General features: G+C 39.7%; 2 protein-coding genes and 4 non-coding genes across 6 annotated transcripts; all 6 read left to right on the forward strand.

Moving 5' to 3' along the window:
* The first annotated feature begins 6,262 nt into the window (after positions 1–6,262).
* nppc (natriuretic peptide C) lies at positions 6,263–10,043 on the forward strand. The gene is made up of 3 exons (XM_039811759.1): positions 6,263–6,476; positions 7,633–7,926; positions 9,559–10,043. Exons 1-2 carry the CDS (start codon positions 6,384–6,386, stop codon positions 7,903–7,905), a joined length of 366 nt encoding a protein of 121 aa, XP_039667693.1. The 5' UTR covers positions 6,263–6,383; the 3' UTR covers positions 7,906–7,926; positions 9,559–10,043.
* A 4,925-nt stretch (positions 10,044–14,968) lies between these two features.
* On the forward strand, positions 14,969–25,939 carry ncl (nucleolin). Its single transcript, XM_039811629.1, has 16 exons — positions 14,969–15,124; positions 16,181–16,279; positions 16,536–16,647; positions 16,890–17,012; positions 17,429–17,662; positions 17,894–18,022; positions 18,255–18,338; positions 18,520–18,643; positions 19,032–19,168; positions 19,819–19,945; positions 21,366–21,502; positions 22,670–22,799; positions 23,210–23,349; positions 23,638–23,764; positions 24,650–24,942; positions 25,161–25,939. The coding sequence occupies exons 1-16, from the start codon at positions 15,107–15,109 to the stop codon at positions 25,223–25,225; spliced, it is 2,079 nt and encodes a 692-aa protein (XP_039667563.1). The 5' UTR covers positions 14,969–15,106; the 3' UTR covers positions 25,226–25,939.
* On the forward strand, positions 17,180–17,313 carry LOC120566215. Its single transcript, XR_005640350.1, has one exon. It is a non-coding gene; the product is annotated as a small nucleolar RNA SNORA57 (small nucleolar RNA).
* LOC120566228 lies at positions 19,298–19,434 on the forward strand. The gene has a single exon (XR_005640362.1). It is a non-coding gene; the product is annotated as a small nucleolar RNA SNORA57 (small nucleolar RNA).
* Positions 22,342–22,479, forward strand: LOC120566229. The gene has a single exon (XR_005640363.1). It is a non-coding gene; the product is annotated as a small nucleolar RNA SNORA57 (small nucleolar RNA).
* LOC120566214 lies at positions 22,910–23,043 on the forward strand. The gene has a single exon (XR_005640349.1). It is a non-coding gene; the product is annotated as a small nucleolar RNA SNORA75 (small nucleolar RNA).
* Positions 25,940–26,922: the final 983 nt, after the last annotated feature.

The following is a 26,922-nucleotide window of genomic DNA, read 5'->3' on the forward strand; positions in this document are numbered from 1 at the left end:
GTCATATGGAAAAGTGTGTAACATTGTTAAACAATACAAAAAAAGACTAACTTGTGACATAACACTTGAGGCATTGAGGAAGAATGTGTCAGTCACTTGTTAAAATTCGAAATAAAGGAATTAGCAATCCGAGAAAAATGTTCTACAAAAACCAGAGAAGTCGTCACGGACACAAGGTCAACAGAGTTCAACAGTTCCACAACAGTGTCGTTGTGAAAGTGAAGTTGACTGCAGATAAGTTAAGATATGAAGTGACTCGAGACCCAGCATCCTCTACTCAGTCTCACTGCAGGTAAAGTGTGAGCGGGTTTTTCCAGCTGCAGTTGCTGAAAGGGGCAAACCCTCAATTAGTTCATAGAATGAACTCAATGAGACTTCCTTTCGTCTTAAGTATGGGAAACAAAAGCATCTCTCCTGATGATAGCTGGCATTGCGGCACCCCATTGCCACAAAAAGCTGCAAAAGAGCAGGGAGACTGTCATTTTTGGAAAAACAAAAACTTGATGACAGGGCAAGCACCGGTCTGGAAATTGTAACATATCAGAATTTTTCATTGGCCTTTTGCATCCAACTTTCCCAGCTCGCCACAAACATACAGTATGAGCGTCAGTAAGTACATTAAATGTACAGGGATATAATGTGGTGACTGACAAACTGTCCATTTTCACAACATATTCTTGCACGAAAGAGCAAGGCTTCCATATGCAGGTTCTGTGCATTGCAAGAGACTGTTAGGTAACAAAAATGTCACAAGTTTGATTCCAATAATAGCTGTGTAATTGAGGAAGATACTAAATTTCCATCTACGCATCCTTGTTAAAGGGAAACTATGCGGTTTCTTTAGCTTAATTTACCTTAACTGAACAGCTTCGGAGTCATTGGAATGGTTATATGACTATTTTAGAGTTGAATGGTGGTCGTCTCGCTTCCCCCTGGCGCCTGTGAGCGGAACAATCATAGACAGTATATAATGGACCAACAGATCCCATTGCTCTGGACGGAGACCATAGACAGTATATAATGGACCAACAGACCCCGTTGCTCTGGACGGAGAACAGTGAAGGCTATTAGAAGCACTTTTCCGGTGATGGCCAGCTTTACTGCGCAGCCTCCAACTGAGAGAGACAGCGTAAATGTGACGTGAGCAACGTGTCTGAAAGTTGTAAGTCTTCTGGTAGCTGTGCCAAGAGAAATCTCAATCATTCCCAATCTTACAGAGAAGGAGAGTGTAGGTATATGTAAGGAGATAACATGGGCACAGGCTAACTATTGCTAACTAAAATGCTAGTTAACATTAGTAATTAATCCTAAACAGCTCACGTAAGTCAAAACTGCCTGCAAGCTTATCCTGTACTATACAGTAATTCCTCTACTATGTGACACAATCGTTAGCCTATTTTTATAAAAACGTCTGCTACCGTGCCATAACGTGAGGTACAAGGTAATGGAGACTTTTATACATTGTCGTGTTTCTTTAGAACTAAACAATGGACAAATAGAGTCTTTAAACGCTTCAGATGTAAAGTTATTCGCTGTCAAGTGGCGCCAAAATTATTGCTAGTCAGTGGAATGCTAACGGGAGGTGATGGCCAGGTAGCAAAAAAATGGCGCCATAGGAGGTTCGAGTTCTGAAGCGAAGCTTACCCCCTTGACGGAGACCAGTGAAGGATATTAGAAGCACTTTTCCGGTGAGCGTTACTGCACAGCCTCCAACTGAGAGAGACAACATAAATGTGACGTGAGCAACGTGTCTGAAAGTTGTAAGTCTTCTGGTAGCTGTGCGAAGAGAAATCTCAATCATTCCCAATCTTACAGAGATGGAGAGCGTAGGTATATGTAAGGAGATAACATAGGCACAGGCTAATTATTGCTAACAAAAATGCTAGTTAACATTAGTAATTAAACTTAAACAGCTAATGTAAGTCAAAACTGCCTGTATGCTTCTCCTGTACTGTCTCCTGACACAATCGTTAGCCTATTTTTACAAAAACGTCTCCTATGGAGCCATAACATGAGATACAAGGTAATGGAGCCTTTTATACATTGTCGTGTTTCTTTAGGAATAAACAATTGACAAATAAAGTCTTTAAATGCTTCAGATGTAAAGATGTCGCAGTCAATGGGATGCTAATGGGGGGTGAGTGCTTGTTAGCATCAAAATGGTGCCATAGAGCTACCCTTGCGAGACGTTTGCTTACCCCCTTGGGAAAAACCACCCTTGCAACATTCGGCCGGCAAGCCGCCAGCCTCAGCATCAGGAAGTATCGCGTGATATCAGGTCTCGCGATGTAACAAATTGCTTCACAGCACTGCACACATACGCCCATTCAGGAACTGGCTAACAAGGTAGTGATGGAGTTTTTCACACTATCGTCATGGCTGAGCTGGCAAAAAAAGAAGCAGAAAGCTAGGATTGTCGGAGGAACAGAGAAAGAGAATATAGAATAGAAATATCTATTCCGAAGCTGTAGGGGGAGCTCTATTAAGTAACCTGCGAGCAAAAAGCAATGGCCAAAACTGCATAGCGCCCCTTTAATTAAAACTAAAGAAAAACATCAGAAAAATTATGCGCCAAAATGTTTTGCTCACTGTACAGTAATGATGTGTCAGTGAAAGTATTGCCGTTGCGGTGTAAGGCTATATAACTCATGTCAGAGAGCTACATGTTGTTGGTGATTGAGGAAACAGTTGTCTTTAAATAGCGTTTTATGTTTGTTTTTTCATGAAGCAAAGTTGGTAGCACATGTTAAGTTTAGTTTAGTTGATTTAGTTGCCCATTAAGAAGTGATTACTATGCCCACTCTCATTTGACTTTCCTCCAGCCTCTTTCATTTGATTGCAGTCGGTTTTGGCAGAAAACAATAGCCATCAAAATCTTTATGGCATCTGCTGAATCACAATTAGGATCACTTTGATCAATAAGTACAATAGCCTCTAGTTAAAATCCCAGATCATTGGGAGGATCTGGCCAAGAAATAAATGAAAATGTTCATAACTGACTGCCATGGTGCCCTGGAGCAAGGCACATTACCCTGAAACTTCCCTGATGAAGCTGAGGAAGAGGACTGCTCACATGTGCCTCCGTGCTGTGTTAAGAGGGCAAAGCATAGGAAAAAAAGAGTATGCATGTTCAGTCAACATTCTCTGAATTAATAAATGCACCTCTAATCTGCTGTTTGACGTGAACCCTTTTGTGCTTACAGACCTACACGTTTATGCAGTTTTTGGAAATTAAATTTTCCTTACACAATCATTTATATTAAAACTCTGCAATATTTTCATATCAGTAAACGCTTGGTTTGCTACATACTGTTGCATATTGATATAGCACAATGGTGTTTCCCAGTTCACAAGAGGTTGTCAGTCTGTTGTTGTAGTGTCTGGTTGCTCTTTCCTGGGAAAATTCTGCCCAGCAATGTGTCTACTTATGCCTGAGCATACAGGAACGAATAGAAGAAGAACTGGGTAGTTAGTATGAGTAATGATAATCACCACGACAGCAGAAACAGAAGAAAAGAGTGCCAGGCACTAAAACTCAAACTTAATCAGAGAATTACAAGGCAGGATGCCACACTGTTTTATTCATACATTATCTCTTAGAAGTGAAGTGCAGAAACACTGACTGCTAAAACCAATGATGCTGTAAGACTTAAAGAATAAAGTGAGTACAGATAGATGCTTTTCCTCAAATAATAGAGACTGAATGGAGCCCTTCTGTATATCGGCTCTTACAATACAGCGGGCTAAAGGAAGGGATGCATTCTTAGTTTTGAGTTTGTTCCGTTTGAGCAATCCATTTTCCTGGTGACTGATGTTGGCCTGTTTGGAAATTGGTTTTGGACACTTTATTTTGTAATTCAGAAACTCATTTTGTGTTTTAACACCAAATGCTGTTTCAGACATCAGAGTATGGCTGTAGGCGATGATATTCTAAACATTTGAAGGTTTTTGCTTTAAAAGAAAATCACTAAGCTCACAGCCAGTTATTGTAACATACAGAATGTGACTATTGTCCAGATAAGTGAAGCCCTGGTGTGCAACCAAAGAGAGAGAGAGAGCAGTGTGAGCATAAACACAATGGCTTAAGCAAGTGATTGTCAGCTGTGACGAAACTTATCCAAACATCACCTTTGCTACACAATTCAGTACAAATCCAACATATCTTCTAGATGCACATTTTAAGGCTGGTCGATAGATAAATATGAAAAATCCACATAAAGTCAGGGACGTATTGATATTCTTTAGTCACATTGCCTAATCTGCTCTGCACAGTCTTAGTGGGATTTTCATGTAGGCCTACTCCTGATCTGCTGTGAATAATGAGCTATCTTTACAGCATGGTATCGATCCAGTAAACAAGTGACATCCAGGGTTATTCCCTTTTCGACACAGCAAATACTGCCACTCTGTGTTCCAAAACAGATGGTGCTGCTTGAGATTGCAGCTCTGCTCAACACACACAGACTGCTCCAGAATCATTCCACACTGCAAAAAATATTAGTTTTTACTGACTTTTTTTTTCACCTTAAATGCGCATATTTCTAAAGCTGTGTGAAACTAGTTCAGTTCAAGTCTTTTCCATGTTATGTCATTCTCTTGACACTGATTAAGTAATGTGCCAACTGTAATTTATTTTAACATGTGGCTTTTCTAGAACATCCCTGCATTCATTAATCAAGCTTTAAAAAATGAATGGAATTATTACATTCCATCTCAAATTAAAAGATAAGTCAATATGTAATGCATCTCATAAGATTGGACACTAAATGCTATTAAATGTAATAAGGCAATTAAGCATGAACATCAGATCAAAACTGGCTTTTTTTAAATGGTTTTAAATGGTTTCTTCACTATAACTTACTATACTATATTTTTTTTCTGAAAAGGTACATTATACTGTAAGCCTGAAATGAAGGCTTGTCCAAAGAACCCTTTCTGGTCTTAAGATGGGTCTTAAGCTTAAAACAATATATCTTATTTTTCAGAGAGATCATGTAGCGTTAAAGAAAGATTTCTTGAATTATTTTATTTAATTGTATTTAATTTTAATTGTGCGGCATTGAAGTAGTAATTCTTATTAAAATAGGGTTCAATTGTCTGTGTTTCTATACGCAGCTATAACATAATACCTAATTAGTAACCTAATATAATAAACCAAAGGAGTCTCAATCAGCCTCCTTTTTGAGTGTGGGCAGGTGGCTGTCTGTACAGAGGCTCGCACACATCTAAACGCTCATTATGGTGGGCTGTGCCTCAGAGTAGCCTCAGCATGTGTCTGTTTTGTGTGGTTCCACTGTGACTCACTGGTGCGATGTGACAGCTTTGAATGAAACCCACACTATATCTCCAAGATCCACACTTCTAGAAATCCACAATTCACATGAACTAATGATGTATGTGTATGTGATTCTGCGCACGTCATTCACATCGAGACACATTCATAATTCCTTTAAAAATGAGGCTCCCTTCTTAATGCGAATCATTTCTGTCGTATGAACCATCAGATCCATTTAACACTGAATGTTCCATGGTGACAGATGGCATCGCTCTACATAAAGTCAAATTTCCAGTGGGCTCTTTGCGCACAGATACTTAAATCTGAAACACGATCTGATTATTTGTGTCACACCACAAACATCGCAAAATCTAGCTTTTCTTTATATTAAATGAATGATGGGGCTGCAACGAGGCAAACATATCTAGGTATTTCGAATGCGATTTCACTTGTTTAAGATGTGTTTGTTTGGCAAATGACACTTCACACTTGACCATATAGGCTAATTCCCTGGAACTTCTCTGACAATAAGAGAAATTATTTATTTCCAGTGATTTTAATTATCACTTCTTCTGTAAAGAAAATATGTCATTCACACTTTCACAGTAGAATATGTGACTGAGCGGCTGGCATCTTAGAAGTCATTTCTCTGCCAAAGTCGCTCTTCAGCTCTTGACGCGCAGCCTTTGAAACCACCTTCGATTTCAGCCGCTGCATCTCAGCCAGAGGTCTAAAAGTAAAAAAAAATAAGATAAAAAAAAAGCTGGGCATTTTGATACCTCATAGCCTATCTCATTTCCTCCAAAGCACCGATGACCGGAGCTTTTATCATTTAATGCATCCCTGGCATGACGTGCTAAGAGGCAGGTAGAGAAAACAGAGAGTTGGCAAGGAAGGAGGACCATTACGCAGGTTATCATGACATCACCACGGGCTGGCTATAAAGCGGTGAGGACTAATACACAGAGTTAGAAGAGCACTTGAGGAGCTTTGGAGTAAAGGACGGACTGAAGACTCTTATGTTTAATAGCTGATTGGCTGCTGCTACCGTCCCTCTTTCTGAACTTCAGCGCAGAGGAATCCCTTAAAGAATACAAGACTTGTCAAAATGAACTTGTCGTACTTGGTAGCGTGTGGACTTATGGTCACCCTGCTTTCAGTAAGGATGGGGGCAAAACCTTTATCTCAGACGCAGCAGAAGGTAAGAAGAAGTCACTTATATTCTTATTACTGAGAACTAAAGCAGTTTATTTGCTTCGCACTGTTAACCGCTGGGAGCTTAATGCTGCTTCAAAAAGGAACAGCTGTTCTGTGGTCCAGGCGCTCATGACTGTTGTTTTACGCATCATATTTCATATCATTTTAGTCATGCTTAGCAATTCAGCGAGGGCATTTTTTCCACACCCTGAAACTAAAACATCGCAGTGATTGTGATTCTATCACTTTATCTCATAAATAGATAGCATGTTTAATATTAACCCCTTTAGACATTATAACTCCCATATTTTGCTCCCCAGCATTTGTCAGTTTTAGCATTTAAGCGCCAAATGAAGTCATTTTGACAAGCGCGCCAATGAAGAAAGAAACCAAAGCCTTTAGGCGGAAACCATTACAATTAAAAAAAAAAATCAATATAAGAAGCTATTTTACACGATTAAAATATTCTGTTTCAACTTGGAATTAAACAAAATGAAACTAAAATAAACTAAACGGGTTTGTGCGTAAAATCTCCATTACGCATAGAATTCGCCTTTAGAAAAACACCGAAACTTCAGAAAGGATCATTTGAAATAAAAGTTTTAGTTATTAGCTTAGATGGCTAGAATTTAGGATGGCTGCAAGTGGATGCCACAGCTTGCCTTCAGACCAGAGGAGCGGGCTACAGGCACCTGTCTTATGACCCTTCACTGAAGGCAGCGAGGTCTGAAGTGTCAGAGCTGAACTGTTAAAAAGTAAAAATGAAACTAAAGAACTCTTACAGGAAACAAACTACATTGATGGTGTCCTTTGATCTTTGAATTGGATAACTGCAGCAGTAGTTGTTGTAGTAGTAGTAGTAGTAGTAGTAGTAGTAGTAGTAGTAGACAGGACCTCTATCCATCTCACATAATCCTATAGCTGCGTGCGTAAAACTGGGAAAATAAATATTACAATTTCGCTCTTGGCCAATGCACGTGGTGTTTGAAAGAGTTTAAATACGCACCAAGTTGAGTCCCCCCACCAATTTAAAATCAATTATCCAAACGACTGCTCTGCTCAAAGAGGCAGCGAGTATGTATTTCAATTGTATCCAAAGCATATCTCTTTGCACAACGTGTTTGCAAAAGGGATATTTATTTTCTCAATCGGTGTTCCAGTCTCTTAGAAGTTTGCTGGGCGAGGAGCTGGCGGAGTTTCTGGAGTCGGAGGAGAGGGAGAGGCGGCTAGACGATGTGCGCTCTCGGATGCGGTTACTGCGAGATTTACGCATGGACACCAAGGCCAGAGGGATGTGGGCTCGTCTCCTTAACGACCAACCCGCACCGAGGAGACACAAATCGGGAAACAAGAAAGGGGGTTCCACGTCGCGGAGTGGCTGCTTTGGACACAAGATGGACAGGATAGGAACCATCAGCGGCATGGGTTGCTAGGGTTGGAGAAGCGCTGTGATGGTGAGTTTTCTTCAAAGTCACGGTCACACTTCACACTTAGATTGACTATGACTTGACATACTGACATAAAGAGAACCAGGAGGACAAAAAGGAAGAAAGAATGTGTAGAACAGGAAGACTAGTGGGGTAGAGAGAAAGAGACAAGGAGAAAAGAGCAAAGACAAGGGTCCTGTGTATAGAAGTATGGTGCAAACGGATAGAAGGACAGTAAAAAAATACAATTGATAATGTGAGGACAGAAAGAAGGTAAGCATTCTTTTTTTTTTTTTTTTTACATTTTCTCTTTTGTCAATGGTCAGGTAAGGACTCTATTAGGTGACAGATGGAAGGCTTCCTGTTTTATCCAAGGTCCTTAATGTGTATACTTGCAGAAAGGAGCAAGCAAGAAAGACAGAACAAACAAAGAAAAGATGTTCAAGTAATTTTCTTATCATCATCGTCTCAGGACAGTGTGTGCTTTGCATCCACAGTTATGCCAGTTAGAATAAACATCACATCAGAGTGGCAGCAATGTAGTGTAGAGTGATGACCATGCATGGTTGTATTCTGTCAGGTGATGAATTTACAGTCAGGGTCAAAGGTCATCTTGATGTAAGAAATCCCATCAAGCACAACACATTCCACTATAGCCTATGTCATTAACATCAGCAGCCTGACTGTCTCTTCATTGGGGGAAGAGTTGATACTTGAGATGATATTGAGAACATAATATCTTAAACTTGTGATATCATCAAACCTTGACCTATAGTCTAGCAGTGTTCCCTCTTCAGACAGGAACTCCCTTAACAAGACAGCAGGAAAGCCCACTTAATCTGATGTAAAGTGATGTATTGAAAACAATCCAGTGTTTGTCCACTCTTGTATTCACACACATCATCATGAATGATCCCATCTGCTTTATTTAAACATGTAACATATATCAAGTTTAAGAAAAAAAGAGGACAAAAGGGAGGGAGGTGGGAAGAAGGGATGCAGATAGGCTTACTCACACACATTATAAACACACGGCACCCTGCGGTGGCCAGGATCTTTCTGGGAAACCAGTTAGTGATTTTAACAAACGAACAAAGGGGATGTGGCGCTGAATAAAGTAATGAGGAAGCTAGGGGACGCACAATTAGACCTGAGGCTTGAGGCCTTTTTTTGTGGTTGTGACAAACTGTGAAATCCTGATGGGGGAGTGTGATTTAGTGACTAACTTGAGTGTGTGTGTGTGTGTGTGTGTGTGTGTGTGTGTGTGTGTGTGTGTGTGTGTGTGTGTGTGTGTGTGTGTGTGTGTGTGTGTGTGTGTGTGTGTGTGTGTGTGTGTGTGTGTGTGTGTTTTTCATCAGCTGACACCTGTCTTTTCTCTCCTGGGCTGCAATGTATTGTAAATGGGGCAGTCTGTTGGATAAGTGTTCATTGAGGTGAAACGGTTAAGTGAAGAGTCAGGGCAACACGCTAACTAAGAATAAAACTGAAAAGTACGTTTGGAGATTCAATGATGATGACAGGCTAGATGGCTATGCTACATACACAAATACACGGTCAATAAAAACTGCTAAATTACTGAATACATGGACTTGTGTGAATTGAGTTGTTTCAGGATGCTCTGTCTAACCTTACCTTTCTTTATTTCCTCTCTTTCTCTAGATCTCTGGACGATGGGTTGGATAACAAAGGTTCAGTTTGTTCTCACCTGAGGGAGAAAAAAAAGAAAAACTTTTTCGGTACGAAAAAGTCAACACGACCAGCATAAACAAAGACTAAGATGACAATGCTACAAAACTCTCATATAAATATATATAATAAATATATATATATATACATATACATATGTGTATACCATACAAATGGTCAACAGATGCATACTACAAGATGGCGGACAATGGTGTAAAAACTACAAACCGCAAAGCTGTATATTGTTGCTGCTGCTGCTGCTGCTGCTGCTGTACATTCATGTACTCCATCTTCCCGTGCATAAATGTATTTATGTTTAAAAAACTATTTATATGTTTATAAAAAGAGATATTTATAAATATGAGTTTTATTTATGTAACATTTTGAAAATGGATGCAAACTGCAGGTCATTTCTGTTTGTAACATTTTTCTTTTGTCTCAAATAGTTGTAAATGTTTTCAAAAATGATAAAAAGAACATTCCATGTGCACTTACATGTATCCTCTCAGGGTTTTATGTTTCAATGAAGTCGGTAAATTTGAGTGACTGAACATTTTCTGCATGGCTTGCAGGTGAGAGAGTGGTATCTTGGATATGTCAACGAGTGTAACACAACTTTCCACACCAATAGGGGACCTACACATCACAGATTTGGAGATGTACAATATTATTGGCATCATAGGACCTACCTTTATTCAGTGCCACTTTTACAGCTGGTGCGGAGCATCTGTCTAAGCTTTTTTTTATCAACATAAGGTACCGTACAGACAAAGTTATACGCCAAGTTGAAAATTGCTTACTGAGGTAAATACAGACAAACTGTAAATTGAAATATAACATTACCTTGTATAGTCACACTGTGGTTTAATTCCCAAATCACCAATCATGTTCATCCCTAATTGTAAAGAAGTCAGTGGGACAAAAGCCTTTAAAAGCAGACATGTTCATGATGTCCCTGTAATCCAGTGGTTCCCAACCTGGGGTCCGGGCACCCCTTAGGGGGGCGGCAAAGATCACAGGGGGTGCGCAAGTCTTTATCTGGTTTGAGGTTGAGATAAAAAAAAAATATTTGCACATGTTAAACAAATTATGATAATACACTCAGCTTTTCTTAGACATAAGTAGGGGGGGCACCAAGGAAAAAAGGTTGGGAACCACTGCTGTAATCCATTGTTTTAGCATCCAATGCAATATGAAGAATACATATGGGTGGATTTAGGGGGCAGAGGAACTGAAGAGATTCTTAAAGCAGTAAGTTTTCATGTTCTGTTGCAGTAACTCTTGGAACTTGGAAGAAATTCAAGCCTTTACTTCCACAGTTTTAAGTTTTATGATGATGGTAATAATAATGCCTATCTTTATTTATGGAGAGCAGATTTTCCAAAGTGAAAGGCATAAAAAGAAAACAGTAAAGTGTACAAATAAGGACATAAATATGTGAAATATTCAAAGAAAGAAAGATGGAAACATATAAAAGCAAGTCCATAAAAGTGTGTTCATGAGGAAAACGTGATAATGAATTGAGGTTTCTGAGACAGGTTGTTCCACGGTCTCGGGGTATTATCACCCAGAAGGCAGTTGAGAGCCAGACAAGCCGTAGAGGAAGATCTGTACGATTGTAGCGATTATTTTCGGGGAAAGAGTCAAACCTTGGTGTTGAATGTGTTTTAAAGAGTTGTTACCCTTCATGACAAGTGTAAGCTATTGTGGTCACATGTAGATCTAAAAAATTGAATTAGTACAACTAAAGTCAGGGTTACATGGCCTGTACACTATCTGTCTATGTTAAATTTAACTATTTAAGTCCAAATAGTTTTGAGAAACGCTTTTCAAAATGTAATATTTACAGAATGCAAAAAAGTGCTCAACCAAGTACTTTCACATAGATGACTTGCACTAATATACTCCCACACTAGAGGGAAGCATTGAGCCAAGGGAAACCGAGAAGAAACGGAAAGACACCCATTGATGAAAAATACACCACATCTATGAAAAATATTACATTTGTAAAGGTTTAGTGACTCAATTGAGAGACTTTGTGTCCACTGTGTTATATTTTTTTACATAGCAAACCCTTTTGAATGAATGTCAGTGGCTCAAAAAAAAGCACACATCCAAACACACAGTCAGGATATAATTGAAAAGAACAAAAATAATACTTATATGTACAGAGAACTGTGACATTAAAGGGTAAGTGCTACATTCACACTGAAAAAACAAAGGCAACACACACACACACACACACACCTCACATAGTTGGTGTCCAAATTGCAGGAACACTGCAGTCACAAAAACCTGAGAAAGGAAGCAGTGTGCAAAACATGATAACACCTGTTAAACATGGATAAAGGGACTACACTGAACAGGATATAGTGGCCCCACAGAACTTAATCAGCACCACTGTGCTGATTAATGATCAAACCCAATGCTCCACATTGTGAGCTTTGTTAAACATTTGTGACTGGACTTCCAACCATTAAAGTTGCATCAAAGGCCAGTGTGCAAAGATAAATAACCTTGTGTGAGAGCACAAATCCTGGAGTCTCATAGAAGCTATAAAGTCTGACAATTGCTCTGAATGGTTGCATATTTTATAAGATTAATTGATGACAATTCAAAAACCAAACATTAATAGGATGAAACGGAAAGCCTCATTCATTGACACCACAGTGGAACATCTCTGTTGAGGTGTTCATGACAAAACTTGCATTTGGGGCTGAATTATTGTATAAAATGTGCCTTATACAGATTTTGTTATTTTTTATGTCTGATAACTCATAGTAAGGTCATGGGTAGAGTGTGTGAAGATGTCCTCTATAACTCAAGGAACTATATTCTTCCTTGAAAAAATACACCAGTATCTACAAGTCCAGGAAAGAATATGAAAGTGCTCTAAAGACAATGGGTAGCTCTTGTTACTGACTTTGGGATGTTGGTGTATTACACGTTGATCCTGTTGATCAAATCAAAGAACTTCTGCAGTCAAAAACTCATTAACAGCAGACAAGAGTTTTAAGTATTTAACTCCATTAGCAATGATGCAAACACTGACAAAAAATATTGACATTTTAAGAAAAATTACCAAAGATTTACCAATGTATGCTTTTACCAACAATTAACAGTTGTTTACATCTTACTCTGGCTCTGTTTTGGGTGGTTGCACAGAAATAAATGTGCATTTCCCAGTGATAATGGAAATCCCTTCTTACCTAAAATCCCAAGATGCATCTATTTCTCTCCCTGTACTTTTCATTTGTTGGATTCAATCAATTTAATCCATCCCTGCAAAACAGCAGTGACTAACATTTGCAAGAGAATAGCGTTATTCATCCCGTAAATTCAGCATAGTTTATTTGAAAGACAGCAAGAACATATTAATAAAACATGTGAAGGTGACAGGACTCTTAAACCAGATGTCCTGTTCAATGGCCAGGTGGAATACAATCCAAACACTTAAAACAGGGACTGATTTTTATGTTGGATGATAGAATTGAAATGGTGAAACATACAACTGATGTTGACTACATGGTTCCAAATCAAACTTGCTGTACATCCCAAATTTCTTTATTTATACAATTCACAAATTCACAAATCACCTTTAACCTCAACCTGTCTTTTCAGTTAAAAAAGAAGAATTAGACTAATGAATAAAACTAATAAAACAAAACTAATAAGTTATATTCCCCCTCACTAATAAAATGATGGGTACCCTGTGAGACTCCAATAATACATGATATGAAAGAGAGATTAAGCCTGTTGGAATGGACATTTTTTCTCTACCCACTGCTCTGTGAGGGATGTAAAATGCAATGCTGCCTCTGTGTGGTGTTGAGGGTTAATTACTCAAATGTGCTGTTGGTGTCCCCTGGGATTCAACTGAGTGTTAGATGAAATGCTGTACACTTTGTACACACACATACATACACATAGGCTATACAGACTGCTGAAATGAAATTTGTCTAATTTGCTCAAACGTTCAAGGACAGCAAGGAAATGGATATGTGGTGAGATGTCAACTGCTGTTTCCCTGGTCAAGAGTGAACTTTCAATCTCAGCATTTAAGCCAACCAACTCTAGATGACAAGTCCTTAAAAATGGAAAATCTTCAATTTTATGACAACTGGACAAACTCCATCTGCTGAAGAAGATTGAGTGATACATTCAAGCTCCAGAACTGTGTCTAAATGGACCTTATAGGGTTTTGTCTATTACATTAACATTTGTCGTGCCTTGGGGGCTGTCCATTCTGTAGCCCACATTTGTTTTATTTTAGTTTCATTTTTATCAACGAAGGAAGAACATATTAAGATATTTTGCTGGACTAAAAGCGCTAATACCACCAGCATAAATACAGTATTATAGTAGTCTTATGTACAAAATGTACTTAAACTGCCAAAAGTAAAAGTACTCATTACGAACATTATTTCTATTTCTGATGCATTAAAAAGCAGATTTGATTGTTGTTGGTGTCCGAGCTGGGACTGTTTTACAGGTTTATACTGTTAAGTAGATTAGGCTAACATTTAACAATGCATCATATTTTATGATGTAAAATTCAGTGGTGGAAGCTTCAGATACTTTACTTGAGTAAAAGTACCAATGACACTGTGAAAATACTCTACTACAGGTAAAGGTCCTGCCTTAGTAAAACTGTAGGCCTAAGTATCAGCAAAATGTACTTAAAGTATCAAAAGTAAAAATCGTAATGTACAGGGTAGGCGTAACTGGCAGCTTCATGGAAAATCAATGTAGCCTATAGAGCAAATAGCCTAGTTAATTTCTTTTTAAAGTAGTAGGCTACCTCAGTTGTAAATTAGACTACTTGAGTTAATCAAGTTGCGTTCTACTGTATGTAGCCTACCCATGACTGTACCGCTGCTCTATGCAACTGGTGCAAGCGTTCGTCATGGTAGCTAGCCTACTAGATAGGTTTAGAAGGTATATTAGAGCAGTGACTGTAAAAATAAGTATAAATAAGCTTTGCTACTACACGTGGTTGATCGGTCATGGCAACTGGCCAAACCACGTGGTTCATTTAAACAGCTGCATGGGACATAAAGAGGCTCTGTAGCCTACCCTAGTAGATCGGTATCTACAGTGTGTCCACAACACGTAACCTATATAATAAATTACCGTAATGTCATACTGTCTTCAGAAACGAAACATTACGCTTGGACAATAGCACATTAACAAGTGTCTATCCATTTCATGTTTTTATTTCGTGTATTCATTTGTTTATTTTTATTTATTTATAGGTAGCCTACCGTTAATTAAAAAAAACTATGTAGGCGAGGCGCGGGCACGGCGCAAATATTCCACCTTGTGATTGGTGGAAACAGTCGTGTGGGCGGGTCGACGTGAACGCGCAGAGCAGGAGAGTAACGAGCGCGACTTCGTTTTCTCTGTCTTTCCTGTCCAATGTCCCACAGAGCAGGCTGATCCACGTGTATACGTTAGCTATTTCGTAAATTGTTTCCAAACGTCCAGTTACTCGTGTTTCATTGAAACACACAACAGCACCATGGTGAAACTAGCAAAGGTAAGTCCAAGTGGCATCCATTTTATTGTTTCAAGTGTGTGCGTTTGAGATAAAAAGCTGTGTTGTGCTACGCATGAGGCCTTTACGAAGTTGCTGCGTTTGTGTGAAAAACGGAACTGACACCGGGGGGATGTGTCTGCGCGTATCTCGCTGCTAATGCTTTATGTTCATTAATTAGCTACACAGTTTCTGAAAGGGTCTACGTGGCCGAAAATGCACGGTGATATTGAAAACGCATTAAACGTTTCTTCTTGTTCGTGATCGGCCATGTTTGTGCCTTCCTGTTGGTTTTCTGGCCTGCTAACGCTTAACCGACTACTCAAGATGGCATTCATGCGCGTTCTCGATTATAAGCATGGAGTTTAGCGATGCATAGAAGACGGATTAAATAATAGCCACACATATTTGCCAACTAATACCAACATTTACTAGAAAACTGTTTGAAGACATTACATTTACTATATGTAACGTTAACGTGTTGTAAATTGTTAGCATGGTGGTTAAAAGATGAAATGCAAAGCCGGAGTTTATTTCATAGTAGTTGACAAAATACATATGGTTCACCGAGTATTCTTCAACTGACGTTAACAGTTAAAGTTGGGTTAGGGTTTGTTGCCCTTATTCCCACAGCAGTCTTCTTTATCTGCTCAGCATGCGTTTAGAACCCCGTCTACAAACTGCAAAATGTAGCCAACGTGCTAGCAGACCGACCTCCTGAGCTCCACGTGGTTTGTGCGCCTGCTCGGAGACACACGAGGTGAACAACCAAAACCGAGAAACCAGATTACCGCCCAGACACTAAACGTGGCTCGTGTTTAACCCACGAAAATGATTGTATTTGGTACAGTAATTAAATCTTCATTTTTGGTGGCGGTGTGGGATAACTTTTTTTAAAGTACCCCAAGGTGTTTAAACTCCAATGTTACTAAGCATGCTGAAGCCGGAGACCCCGAGTTCCATACCCCTGACCTTTTTATTTTTAAATTCTGTAGCTAAACCTGTGCTTTGACTTACAGCAGTTTTTTTAAATGTTTTTTGTGTATTTAATCCTTGCAGGCAGCAGGCAAGCAAGCAACACAGAAGAAAAAAGCCCCTCCACCCCCCAAAGAAGTGGAGGAGGAATCTAGTGAAGAGGACAGCAGTGATGAGGAAGAGGTACTGTATATTTGAGTTTGTTGAAGTCTTAATCAAGTCAATATTTTAAAGTTTCTCATTACTTTGAGAGTCTTAGTCAATATTTTGAGTTACTAAGTCAATATTTTGAGATATTAAGTCAATATAAATTTGTACAGGATATTTCTGAACACCTAAATAAAAGGTAATAGTTTTAAAATGGCTTTAAGTGTGTATATATATATACTTAAAATATTTTTAAGTATATTTTTTAAGTATATATTTTTTTATATTCCAGACTCCTCCCCCTAAAGTGGTGAAGAAAGCCACACCAGCGAAAGCTACACCAGTCGTTAAAAATGGTGCTGCTGCCAAAAAAGCAGAAAGTGAGGATGATGAGGATGATTCTGGTAAGTAACAATATTCAGCACTCCAATATTAATTGGATTAATTGGATCTGATGTAACTGTCTGTACACAGTATTGGTCAACACACTGCATTTGATCTAATATTCCTTAGCTATTGTTCATTTGCCACACAGTAAATACTATAAAGGCATATTTGGACACATTCACACTCGCTACAAATGTGGACTTATCCTGTGTCGTCTTGGATTTTAGTTAACTATTGTGCTTTGTCAATCAACCTACAGAGGAGGAGTCTGAAGAGGAGACCCCCCCACCAAAAAAGACTCCTGCAAAGGCTAAACCTGCACCAGCCAAAGCAGCTCCTGCAAAGGCAGAGGAGTCTGATGATGATGATGAAGAAGACGACGGTAGGACTTACAGCATTACAGCATTACATTGCTAATTTCAGAAGGAAAATATATTTTGTTTTGTACGTTTTTTTTTTTGTGCTATGTTAAAGTAACCATTGGACATAGAATTAGATTAAATAATTCCAACTCTCATACTATTACATTTTAAGAAAATTGCCACACACCCTCCATTTCTTGGCATGCATGTGGTTATCCAGTACTCATGTGTGTAATGTACGGAGGAAAAGTAAATGCAGTGCTATGTCTTCGGTACCGGTGTGTTTGTCTGCCGGTTCTATCCTCAATCGCTGTTACATTCTTGGGTTTTGGCTGTGTTTTAAAAGGGGTTTTGCTCCTGCAGATTTTCTCAATACATTATCATGCACTTACCTTTTTGCTGAAATTCATGATTCTCATGTGTGTATTGCATCTAGATGAATCTGAAGAAGAGACCCCACCACCCAAGAAGGCTACTCCAGCTAAACCAGCTGCCAAGCCCCCAGTGAAGGCTAAACCTGCGAAGGAGTCTTCTGATGAGGATGAGGATGATGACTCAGAGGAAGAGGCCCCACCTCCCAAAAAGACTACTCCAGCTAAACCAGCTGCCAAACAAGCTGCAAAGGCTGCCAAAGAGGAGTCTGACGACGACGACGATGATGATGAAGATGGTTAGAACAAACTTGATTACTTTAATCTTTTATTTTTAGTGTATCTTTTATATTGATGATACTGTTGGAGTTACTGACTTGTGAGCTGCAGTCAGAGTATATGATGATCAACAAGGGACTTAATACTGATTTTGTGTGATGTCACCTTTTATATGGATCTGATGCAGGTTGTCAGTAGTTTTAATTTGGTCACAATGACTGCTAGAACTCTTAACAATTGTGGTTCTCCAGATTCTGAAGAGGAGATGGACACCACTCCTGCTCCAGCAAAGGCAAAGAAAGCCGGCATGGTCAAGGCCAAGGAAGAATCAGAGGAGGATGATGATGAAGACGATGACGACGATGATGATGAGGAAGAGGGTGAGTTTTGGTGACTAAGGCTGCAAAAACTAGGCAAAAGTTGCCATATTGATAAGGGCAAATGGAAACATACTCTTAATACAGCGTTTTCTTAAATGAAATCAACATAACAAAGATGATTTAAGCCTTTAGTACAATTTAACACCATCTGCCTGTTACATACTTTCTTCCTCCGTCTTGGCTGAATCAGTGTCATTGAATTTAAGATTTTGCAACACTCTTGTCTTTACAGAAGCCCCAGTGACTCCTGCAAAGAGGAAGGCAGAGGGCAAGAAGGACACACCTGCTGCCAAGAAAGCAAAGGCAGAAGGCGATGGTAGGAATAATCCACTAACCCGTCAATCAAATTTCAACTTATTTCATTATGATGATCAACAAGGGACTTAATACTGATGTGTGATGTCACCTTTATTATTCTGAATCTGCCTGGCTAAATTAATTTAAACAAATGACACACAAAACGTAACTAAATGAAAATGTCCTTTTTGATTCACCAGGGTTCTGTCTATTTATTGGAAACTTGAACTCCAACAAAGACTTTGAAGAAATCAAGGAAGGCCTGAGAAAATTCTTCTCCAAGAACAGCCTTGAGGTCGCTGATGTCAGATTGGGTGGATCCAAGTAAGTGATCAGTTGCAAAACTAATCTTAGCCCCAGTGTCGTACCTACTGTTTGTAATGCACAGAGGTGTGTTTGTGGAATACCTAAACTGTGGTAACAATCTAGTATTACTGCTGGGCGTCATCTGGAACGTTGGCTTAAGAGTTGTTTCATCTGTTAAATTTTGAATACCGGTACTCTAAATTGACCCTTGTGTTAGTAGTTAGTGGTTGGTAAACATTTTTAATTTTGCAGACTTCACAAGGTATCCCCCACCCCAAAACAATGAAATTGATATGTTGATGCAACCCAATACATTGCTTTTGACCTGGCTTCAAGCAAGTTCTGGGAATCTTTTCTGTCTTGAAGCTGGACTGTCTAATGGTTCTTGCATGACTTTCTTCAACAGGAAATTTGGTTATGTGGATTTTGCATCTGAGGAAGACATGCAGAAGGCACTGGAGCTTAATGGCAAGAAGGTTATGGGTCAGGAGTTGAAGTTGGACAGGGCCCGAAGCAAAGACAGCTCACAGGAGGGCAAGAAAGGTAAAAATAATAATAAAAGGCTGCTATCGGAGTGTATGTTAAGGAAAGTAAAAACTGGGATGTTCCAAGCAGACAACTTTGGCTGTTTAAAATTTCTGCCTTTTACATTCTAAGAAAATACTCCCACACCCTCCATTTCTTGGCATGCATGTGGTTATCCAGTACTCATGTGTGTAATGTACGGAGGAAAAGTAAATGCAGTGCTATGTCTTCGGTACCGGTGTGTTTAATGTCTGCCGGTTCTATCCTCAATCGCTGTTACATTCTTGTCTTTTGTGGCTTTTTAGTGAGTTTCTCAAAATGAATTACCATGCACTTACCTTCTTTCTGACTTAATGGTGTGTGTGTGTGTGTGTGTGTGTGTGTGTGTGTGTGTGTGTGTGTGTGTGTGTGTGTGTGTGTGTGTGTGTGTGTGTGTGTGTGTGTGTGTGTGTGTGTGTGTGTGTGTGTGTGTGTGTGTGTGTGTGTGTGTGTGTGTGTGTGTGTGTGTGTGTGTGTGTGTGTGTGTGTGTGTGTGTGTGTGTGTGTGTGTGTGTGTGTGTGTGTGTGTGTGTGTGTGTCTAGATGAGTCCAAACTTTGGCAGTCTAAAAATTTCTCAGATTTGGAAAAAAAGGTACTCCCAGTACTGACTTTGACATTTATCCCACAGAGCGAGATGCACGGACACTGTTTGTGAAAAACCTTCCCTTCTCTGCAACGGCTGATGACCTGAAGGAAGTCTTTGAAGATGCAGTTGACGTCCGGTTACCTCCAGGCCAGAACGGTTCAAACAGGGGGTAAGAACAAGCCAGCATTAAAGTAGTTAGCTTGTTTTCTTAGTCCAGGTGATGTTGCTAGAGAAAATGAAGAATACAAGAGAGCTCTGTGTAAGTCCTACAAGCTAACCTTGGATGGAAAATCCTGAACAGTGAGGGAACGGTCTTACCCTTAGGCTGTAGTTGATTGTCAGTTTCCGTTGAAATTTTATAAGCTTTTGCCATTTTGTACCATTCAAGTGTAGGGGTGTCACAATTCTCCAAATCTTCGATTACATTTTCGATTCTAAGGTCACTATTTGATTCTCGATTTTTACTTCTTTTTTTTTTTTAAGCACAGGTTGCTATGCCATTTTTAGACTATACTACTTTTAGGCTATACTACTATGCAGTATATTATCTGACCTTTGTTCGCAATGTACCACACTACATTGTCAAACATTTATTAACAACATCATGTAACAATAACTTAAATCTATAACCTGCGATTTAGTTTCTTTTGTAACTGCAGTCTTCTTCACAGAAAATGACATTCAAGTTCCCAATAAAACAGCCATGTCCATAGTCTTCTCTGAACAATGAAGTGTCTTAAAAAACTATTTCTGAACAGTTGAGCATTTACCACACAGATTAACTGCCATGTTAGTCGTGCTGCCAGTGGAAGAATATGGTACACGCACATTGCAGAGCTTGCAAACTGGCTTTTTTTTTTTTGTCGACAACGCGAACGTTGTCAACATAACTCGCTGGAAATCCAAAATACTTCCACACCGGCGACTTCAGTGAAAGAGGAAGGGGGTTCAAGTTCTGTCGATGGGTCTCCTGCATCTGCAGTTGCCATGTTAACTTTTGACTGGTTGTAGCTAAGTTAGAGGTTGACTGACTCGCAGCACTTCAACACTAGTGTTGACAAACTAACCGAAGAGTCGGGTAATTAACCAGAGTAGTGTCACTGAACCGGGAGAATGAGCAGACTCACTCCTGTTATTTTTTTTTCTTTTACCTCATTCGTGCTGGCTTCGCTCAAGCTGAGTGCGATCGGTGTATGCTCAGTTGTGTGTAGCTGGTCTTCTGCTAGTGTGTGTGGGGTAATCCAGCTTATTAGCGCCTCCACTGGAGTGGTGGTAGAATCAATCAGGAAATGGTTTACCTCGAGCAGGCTACATGTGTTTATATTTATTTTTTCCGTTTGGCTGTTTAGACGTGACATGGGGTGCGTGGCAGCATCAATTCAATTTTTATTTATTCGAAATTCAAGATTGACTCAATTTCGGTTGATTTCAATTTAAAATCGAAATCGTGACACCCTCATTCAAGTGTCTAGTTTTTGTGTCCTAGTACTCAAACCTGCTATTAATATACAGTTGACCAGAACTTGAGTTGGTTTTGGTCTACACTGTACTTGTTCGAGACAAGTAAACTCTGCTTCTCCTTTTGACAGCATTGCCTACATCGAGTTCAAAACTGAAGCTGAAGCGGAGAAGATGCTGGAGGAGGCTCAGGGAGCCGATGTCCAAGGGCGCTCCATCATGGTCGACTATGTTGGAGATAAGAGCCAGAAAGGGTCCATGGTGGCAGGTAATTCCTCAGAAAATCTTGTAAAGCTATGAAGCTAGCATTGGTATTTAAACTGTATGAGACTTTAGTAGTTACGTGGTAGTTTGTATACTGTGTGTGTGTGTGTGTGTGTGTGTGTGTGTGTGTATGATGCACACTCACACTAAAAATGCTCAACTGTTCAGAAATAGTTAAGACACTTCATTGTTCAGAGAAGACTATGGACATGGCTGTTTTATTGGGAACTTGAATGTCATCTTCTGTGAAGAAGACTGCAGTTACAAAAGAAACTAAATGGCAGCTTATAGATTAAAGTTATTGTTACATGATGTTAATAAATGTTTGACAATGTAGTGTGGTACATTGCGATTATAGCACAATGTTTTATAGTAGAGAATCAGAACCAGGGCATGACTGAAGTTCGGTTTATTTATTCTTTCAAAGGGGGTTGACTATGAAGCAGCTCCTGCAACATAGTTGGCCCTCTATGCTAATGATTACTGCATTGCTCCGTTTATTTGTGCGCCTATTGTAGTGGTAGTTATTTATTGAAACATGTTAATTATTTGCGTGGAATCAAGACTAATAACTTAATATATGGATTATTTTAACTATAATTCTAAAGCTCTATACCACGTTGTACATGTATTCACATGTCACTATGTATGTATCTTTGTGGCCGGTTATGATTCAAATATTACATCCAGGAGATCAAAGAAAATGTCTCTCCATCCTTATCTTTCTTACCGGTCTCGCTATCTATGTATGTTAAGGAAAGTTAAAAACTGGGATGTTCCAAGCAGTTAACTTTGGCAGGTTAAAATTTCTACCCTTTACACTCTAAGAAAATTGCCACTCACCCTCCATTTCTTGGCATGCATGTGGTTATCCAGTACTCATGTGTGTAATGTACGGAGGAAAAGTAAATGCAGTGCTATGTCTTCGGTACCGGTGTGTTTTAATGTCTGCCGGTTCTATCCTCAATCGCTGTTACATTCTTGTCTTTTGTGGCTTTTAGTGCGAGTTTCTCAAAATGAATTACCATGCACTTCTTGCTGAACTTAATTATTCTCTGGTGTGTGTTGGGTGTAGATGAGTCCAAACTTTGGCAAGCTAACTTTTTTTTTTTTTTTTTTGATAAAAATAAACTGGTTGTCTCACCGGTCTGATTTCTTTTCATCCCTGTAGCGTCAGGAGCAGCCAGTAAAACGCTGGTGGTGAATAATCTGGCCTTCACTGCCACAGAGGAAGCCCTGCAATCCACATTTGAGAAGGCAGTCTCCATTAGGATTCCACAGAGAGATGGCAGACCTAAAGGGTAAGTGTCTGTAATGATGCTGTGTTGATGGGTCCAAGGAGGATTCACCATCTTTCTATGGATTTGTCATTTTTCATCCTTAAAACTAGCATTACATCTTAAAATGCTACACCTTCTCATGAGCTCCTCTTAATCTTACCCATGATTATGCATGGATTCGCACGAGAAGCAGAGTCAATGTACAGTTAGAACAGGCTCATTCTACTCTCATATGGGTGTTGCCCATGTCTGCTGTGCAACAAGTATGCATTGAGGAATCTTAATTTGGGAGTGGGGGGGTGACATTGTAACAACTAGTTTGGTGAACGGGAGTTAAGACTTAGTTACCACTAAACCCCCCCCCCCCCACAGCATTTTGTATTCATTTTTTGGTGGATAAGTGTTTACTAATGTTGTACATTTTTCCTTAGTTTTGCTTTTGTAGAGTTTGAGAGTACAGAGGATGCCAAGGACGCTCTGGAAAACCTCAACAACACAGATATTGAAGGCCGGTCGATCCGACTGGAGTACAGCCAGAACAGTGGCAGGGACGGGGGCAGAGGAAACTCGGGTAGGTCTACAAACTTTATCAAGGCAGATCTAAAATGTGGTCTGTTTAGTTATTATCCCAGATTGATTTAAAGTGGTAGCATGAAAGGTGGTCACCATGGCCAGATGTGATGAAAATCTGACCCCCTGGAACTCTGCGACGATTACGATAAAAGAGACCAGTCCCGATCTGGTCTGTGCATGACGCTTGAGCTTGAAGGATTTGTCCAGATGATCAGTGTAGTGGATCAAATCTAAACCAGCTGTAAAATAAAAACTAGTTTCAATAATGGCTTCTCTTTGCCACCAGGTCCAACAAAAACCCTCTTCGTCAAGGGTCTCTCTGAGGACACAACAGATCAGACCCTCAAGGAGGCGTTTGAGGGTGCTGCAGCAGCCAGGATAGTCACGGACAGAGAAACGGGCTCATCAAAAGGGTAAGTTTGTAGAATTTTTAAATGTTCCCCGTGGCTGTTCACTCCTCTCTGTCCAGCAGTGGCAGTGTACGGATTTGCATGAGAAGTAGAGTAAGCTGGCCGTTAAACAGGCAGCTACCTTTAGTGGGAGTTGCCCATGTCTGATGTGAAATAACAATATGGGCGACCTGTGCAGTCAAACTTTCTTAGGAAGTATTAAATCAGTTTTCCAAATTGATCTGATTATTTAAACTAGAGCTGTCAGTTTAATGCATTAACGGCATTAATGCAAACTTATTTTAACGCCGTCAATTTTTTTTAGCGCGAGATTAACATTCTTTCGGATCTAGCTAGACCAGAAGCAAAATTACGAATCCCACTATGGCCACGCCAAGACCCGCCCTACGAAGCAGCTCGATTGGTTGCGGTTAGGCATTTCACCTCAAGTGGTTAAGGTTAGGATAGCAGATTGGTCAGGGGATAGGACCTGAACAAAAACACATATTCTCGTTTAACAAGTTTGTTTATTTGTGCATTGTCCCCGTTTCAAATAAATCAATTTCCATTCCAATAAAAAAAATTTGCACAAAGCAAGCCAATCCACTTTTCCATGTTGATAAGAGCATTAAAATGAGAGACTCTAATGGGACAAAAAGAAGTCAAGGGACATTTAAAATAGATAAAAATGTGCGATTAATCGTGAGTTAACTATGACATTAATCGCGATTTAAATATTTTAATCATTTGACAGCACTAATTTAAACCAATCGCTTTTGATTTAATGTGTAATTTTAGCCATGTTGGTAGGAATTCCTGTTCTAATGCCAAATCACTGAGTCTCCGTGTTACCATTTTTTTTTTTTAGAGAAGTATAACTGAGTCCTTTCCTTCTGCCTTCCCCCGCAGCTTTGGCTTTGTGGACTTTCACAACGAGGACGACTGCAAGGCAGCCAAGGAGGCCATGGAGGACGGCGAGATCGATGGCAGCAAGGTGACCCTGGACTACGCCAAGCCCAAGGGTGAAGGCGGCTTCCGTGGAGGTCGAGGTGGAGGGTTTGGCGGCCGCGGCGGTGGCAGAGGAGGTCGTGGCGGTTTTGGCGGCGGCGGATTTGGAGGTGGATTTGGCGGCCGAGGTGGTGGTGGCAGAGGAAGGGGAGGCCCCCGTGGAGGTGGACGCGGACGTGGTGGCGGCTTTGGAGGTAATCAAACACCGGCTAATGTCTGAGCAGCTAAAGTTTAGGTGAAACGTGGGGGAAAAGCAATATAAGAAATCTGAGGTTTCATAGTTTTCATAATCAGAAAATGTCAGTCAATATCTTGGTGAAAGTTAAGGAGCTGATGTTGGCCAACTTAATATCTTGAGTTTAACTTCAAAGATGCTGGCCAGTGAACTAATTTGCCTTTGTTTTTATTTTAGGTGGAAGAGGTGGCGGAGGATTTGGAGCCAAACCCCAGGGGAAGAAAATCAAGTTTGATGACTAAATCCTTAGTCTATTTTACTTTTTGAATGGACTCTGGTTTCATCACTTTTCAGAGCTTTTGGACATTCCAGAAAGCGTCATTGATATATATTTAACTGTTAATGGGCATTTTAGCCCTTTATTTAGGACCCCTCAAACCTTCCCCATCCTTGTGTGCCAGAATGGTACTTTTGACCTTCTCAGCTGAAGTGCTTTGTGAGTACTGAATGTCCCAAATGCGAACCTGTACCTCTCGCCCTCATTAGTTTACTTGCTTTTTCGAAGGAGTAAAATGGAACGGGTCTGGCAAACAAGTTTGCTGTAATAAAATACGCTTGTCTATGTCAGATACATTGTGTAAATTTAAACAGTTTGTATGATTTCATTTTACCTTTTTGTAAAAAAAATACACTTGTATCCATATGATTTTGTTTTTTTGTTTTTACTTTGTCATTTAGTTTGCTTTAGCTGCCACGTTTTACTGTAATGTGCAAAACATATTTTGATAGATGATGATTTGAGTCAGTGCTCCAAGAGTTGGATGTTAAGGAAATGGCAAAGGTGTTCTGTCATGTTTGTTTGGTGGGGCACAGTCGGTGTCACAGAGGATGACGTACCTCTTCTCTATGTAACATAAAATATTTGTAGTGCATTGACAAATGTTTTTTTTTCCCCATCGGAGAATCTTAAGATTTTCACGTGATTAAATAAAACCTTGTAGGTGGTGATTTTTAAATGTCTGTCCTAATTGCACCCGTGTGAATCTGAAGCATTGAATAAGTGTGTCAGCAGGTTTCCAGGGGCTCCGTTCTTGTCAGAACGGAAGCCGCTACAGCTAACTACATCTTATGCAATACAACATCCCTGCAATAAATTCTACCTGTGAAACTTGGGTTTTGTCAGGACTGGCAGTTGTTGGTTCAACTCTAGTAATTATGGAGAATAATGTTATGGTGCTGTTGTATTGCATTAAGTTAGGGGTTTATAAATGTCAACCCAGCTGACATAAATGGGAATGGAAAGATTATCTGAAACCTGTTGATGTATACATAAATAGATGGAAGGTCATATTTGTAAGGCTAAAAGACTTGGGTCTGCTGTTAAATCAGCTGAAAACAGCTGGCTGATGAGCCCATTTACTCCACAAGGTGGCAGTGTCTGTCAGATAGCATTTTGGTGTAATGACAGCTCAGACTAAAGTCAGTGTTCTTTAAATGAGGAAACTGCCTCCTGAGTAATAAAGTGATGCTGCATTAGGTATTGGACACTGTTAGTGGCACTTTGCCTAAACTGCCCTCAGAGTTGTTGCACTCTAAAACCATCAAGCATGCGAAGGGGCTCTATCACAAAGTGTTTGAGCACTTTATTCACTTACTGTAAATTCCGGTGGTTGAAACCCTTTAGGCGGATGACCTATACATTGTGGAGACTCCTATTAAATGGAAATTGAGAGGCTTCAGAAACTATCATTTGTATGCCATTGTTGATACATCCTGTGCTTTGGACATACTTTTGAGACTTGGCTGAGAGAGCTATAAAACTGCTGAAAATAATCAAGAGTTTGGTACAACCCTATCAGCATTTTAAAAATCAGAAAAAGCTTTATAGTTCATTTATGCTTAGACATACAAGGTATTTAACTGCAGTTAGTAGCTGTACTGTAGGTATACTTACACCCTGTCAAGAACAAATGTGCAGGGAGATAAGCATAGAACAAAA

Source organism: Perca fluviatilis, chromosome 9 (assembly GCF_010015445.1).
Source record: "Perca fluviatilis chromosome 9, GENO_Pfluv_1.0, whole genome shotgun sequence".
NCBI lineage: Eukaryota > Metazoa > Chordata > Actinopteri > Perciformes > Percidae > Perca > Perca fluviatilis.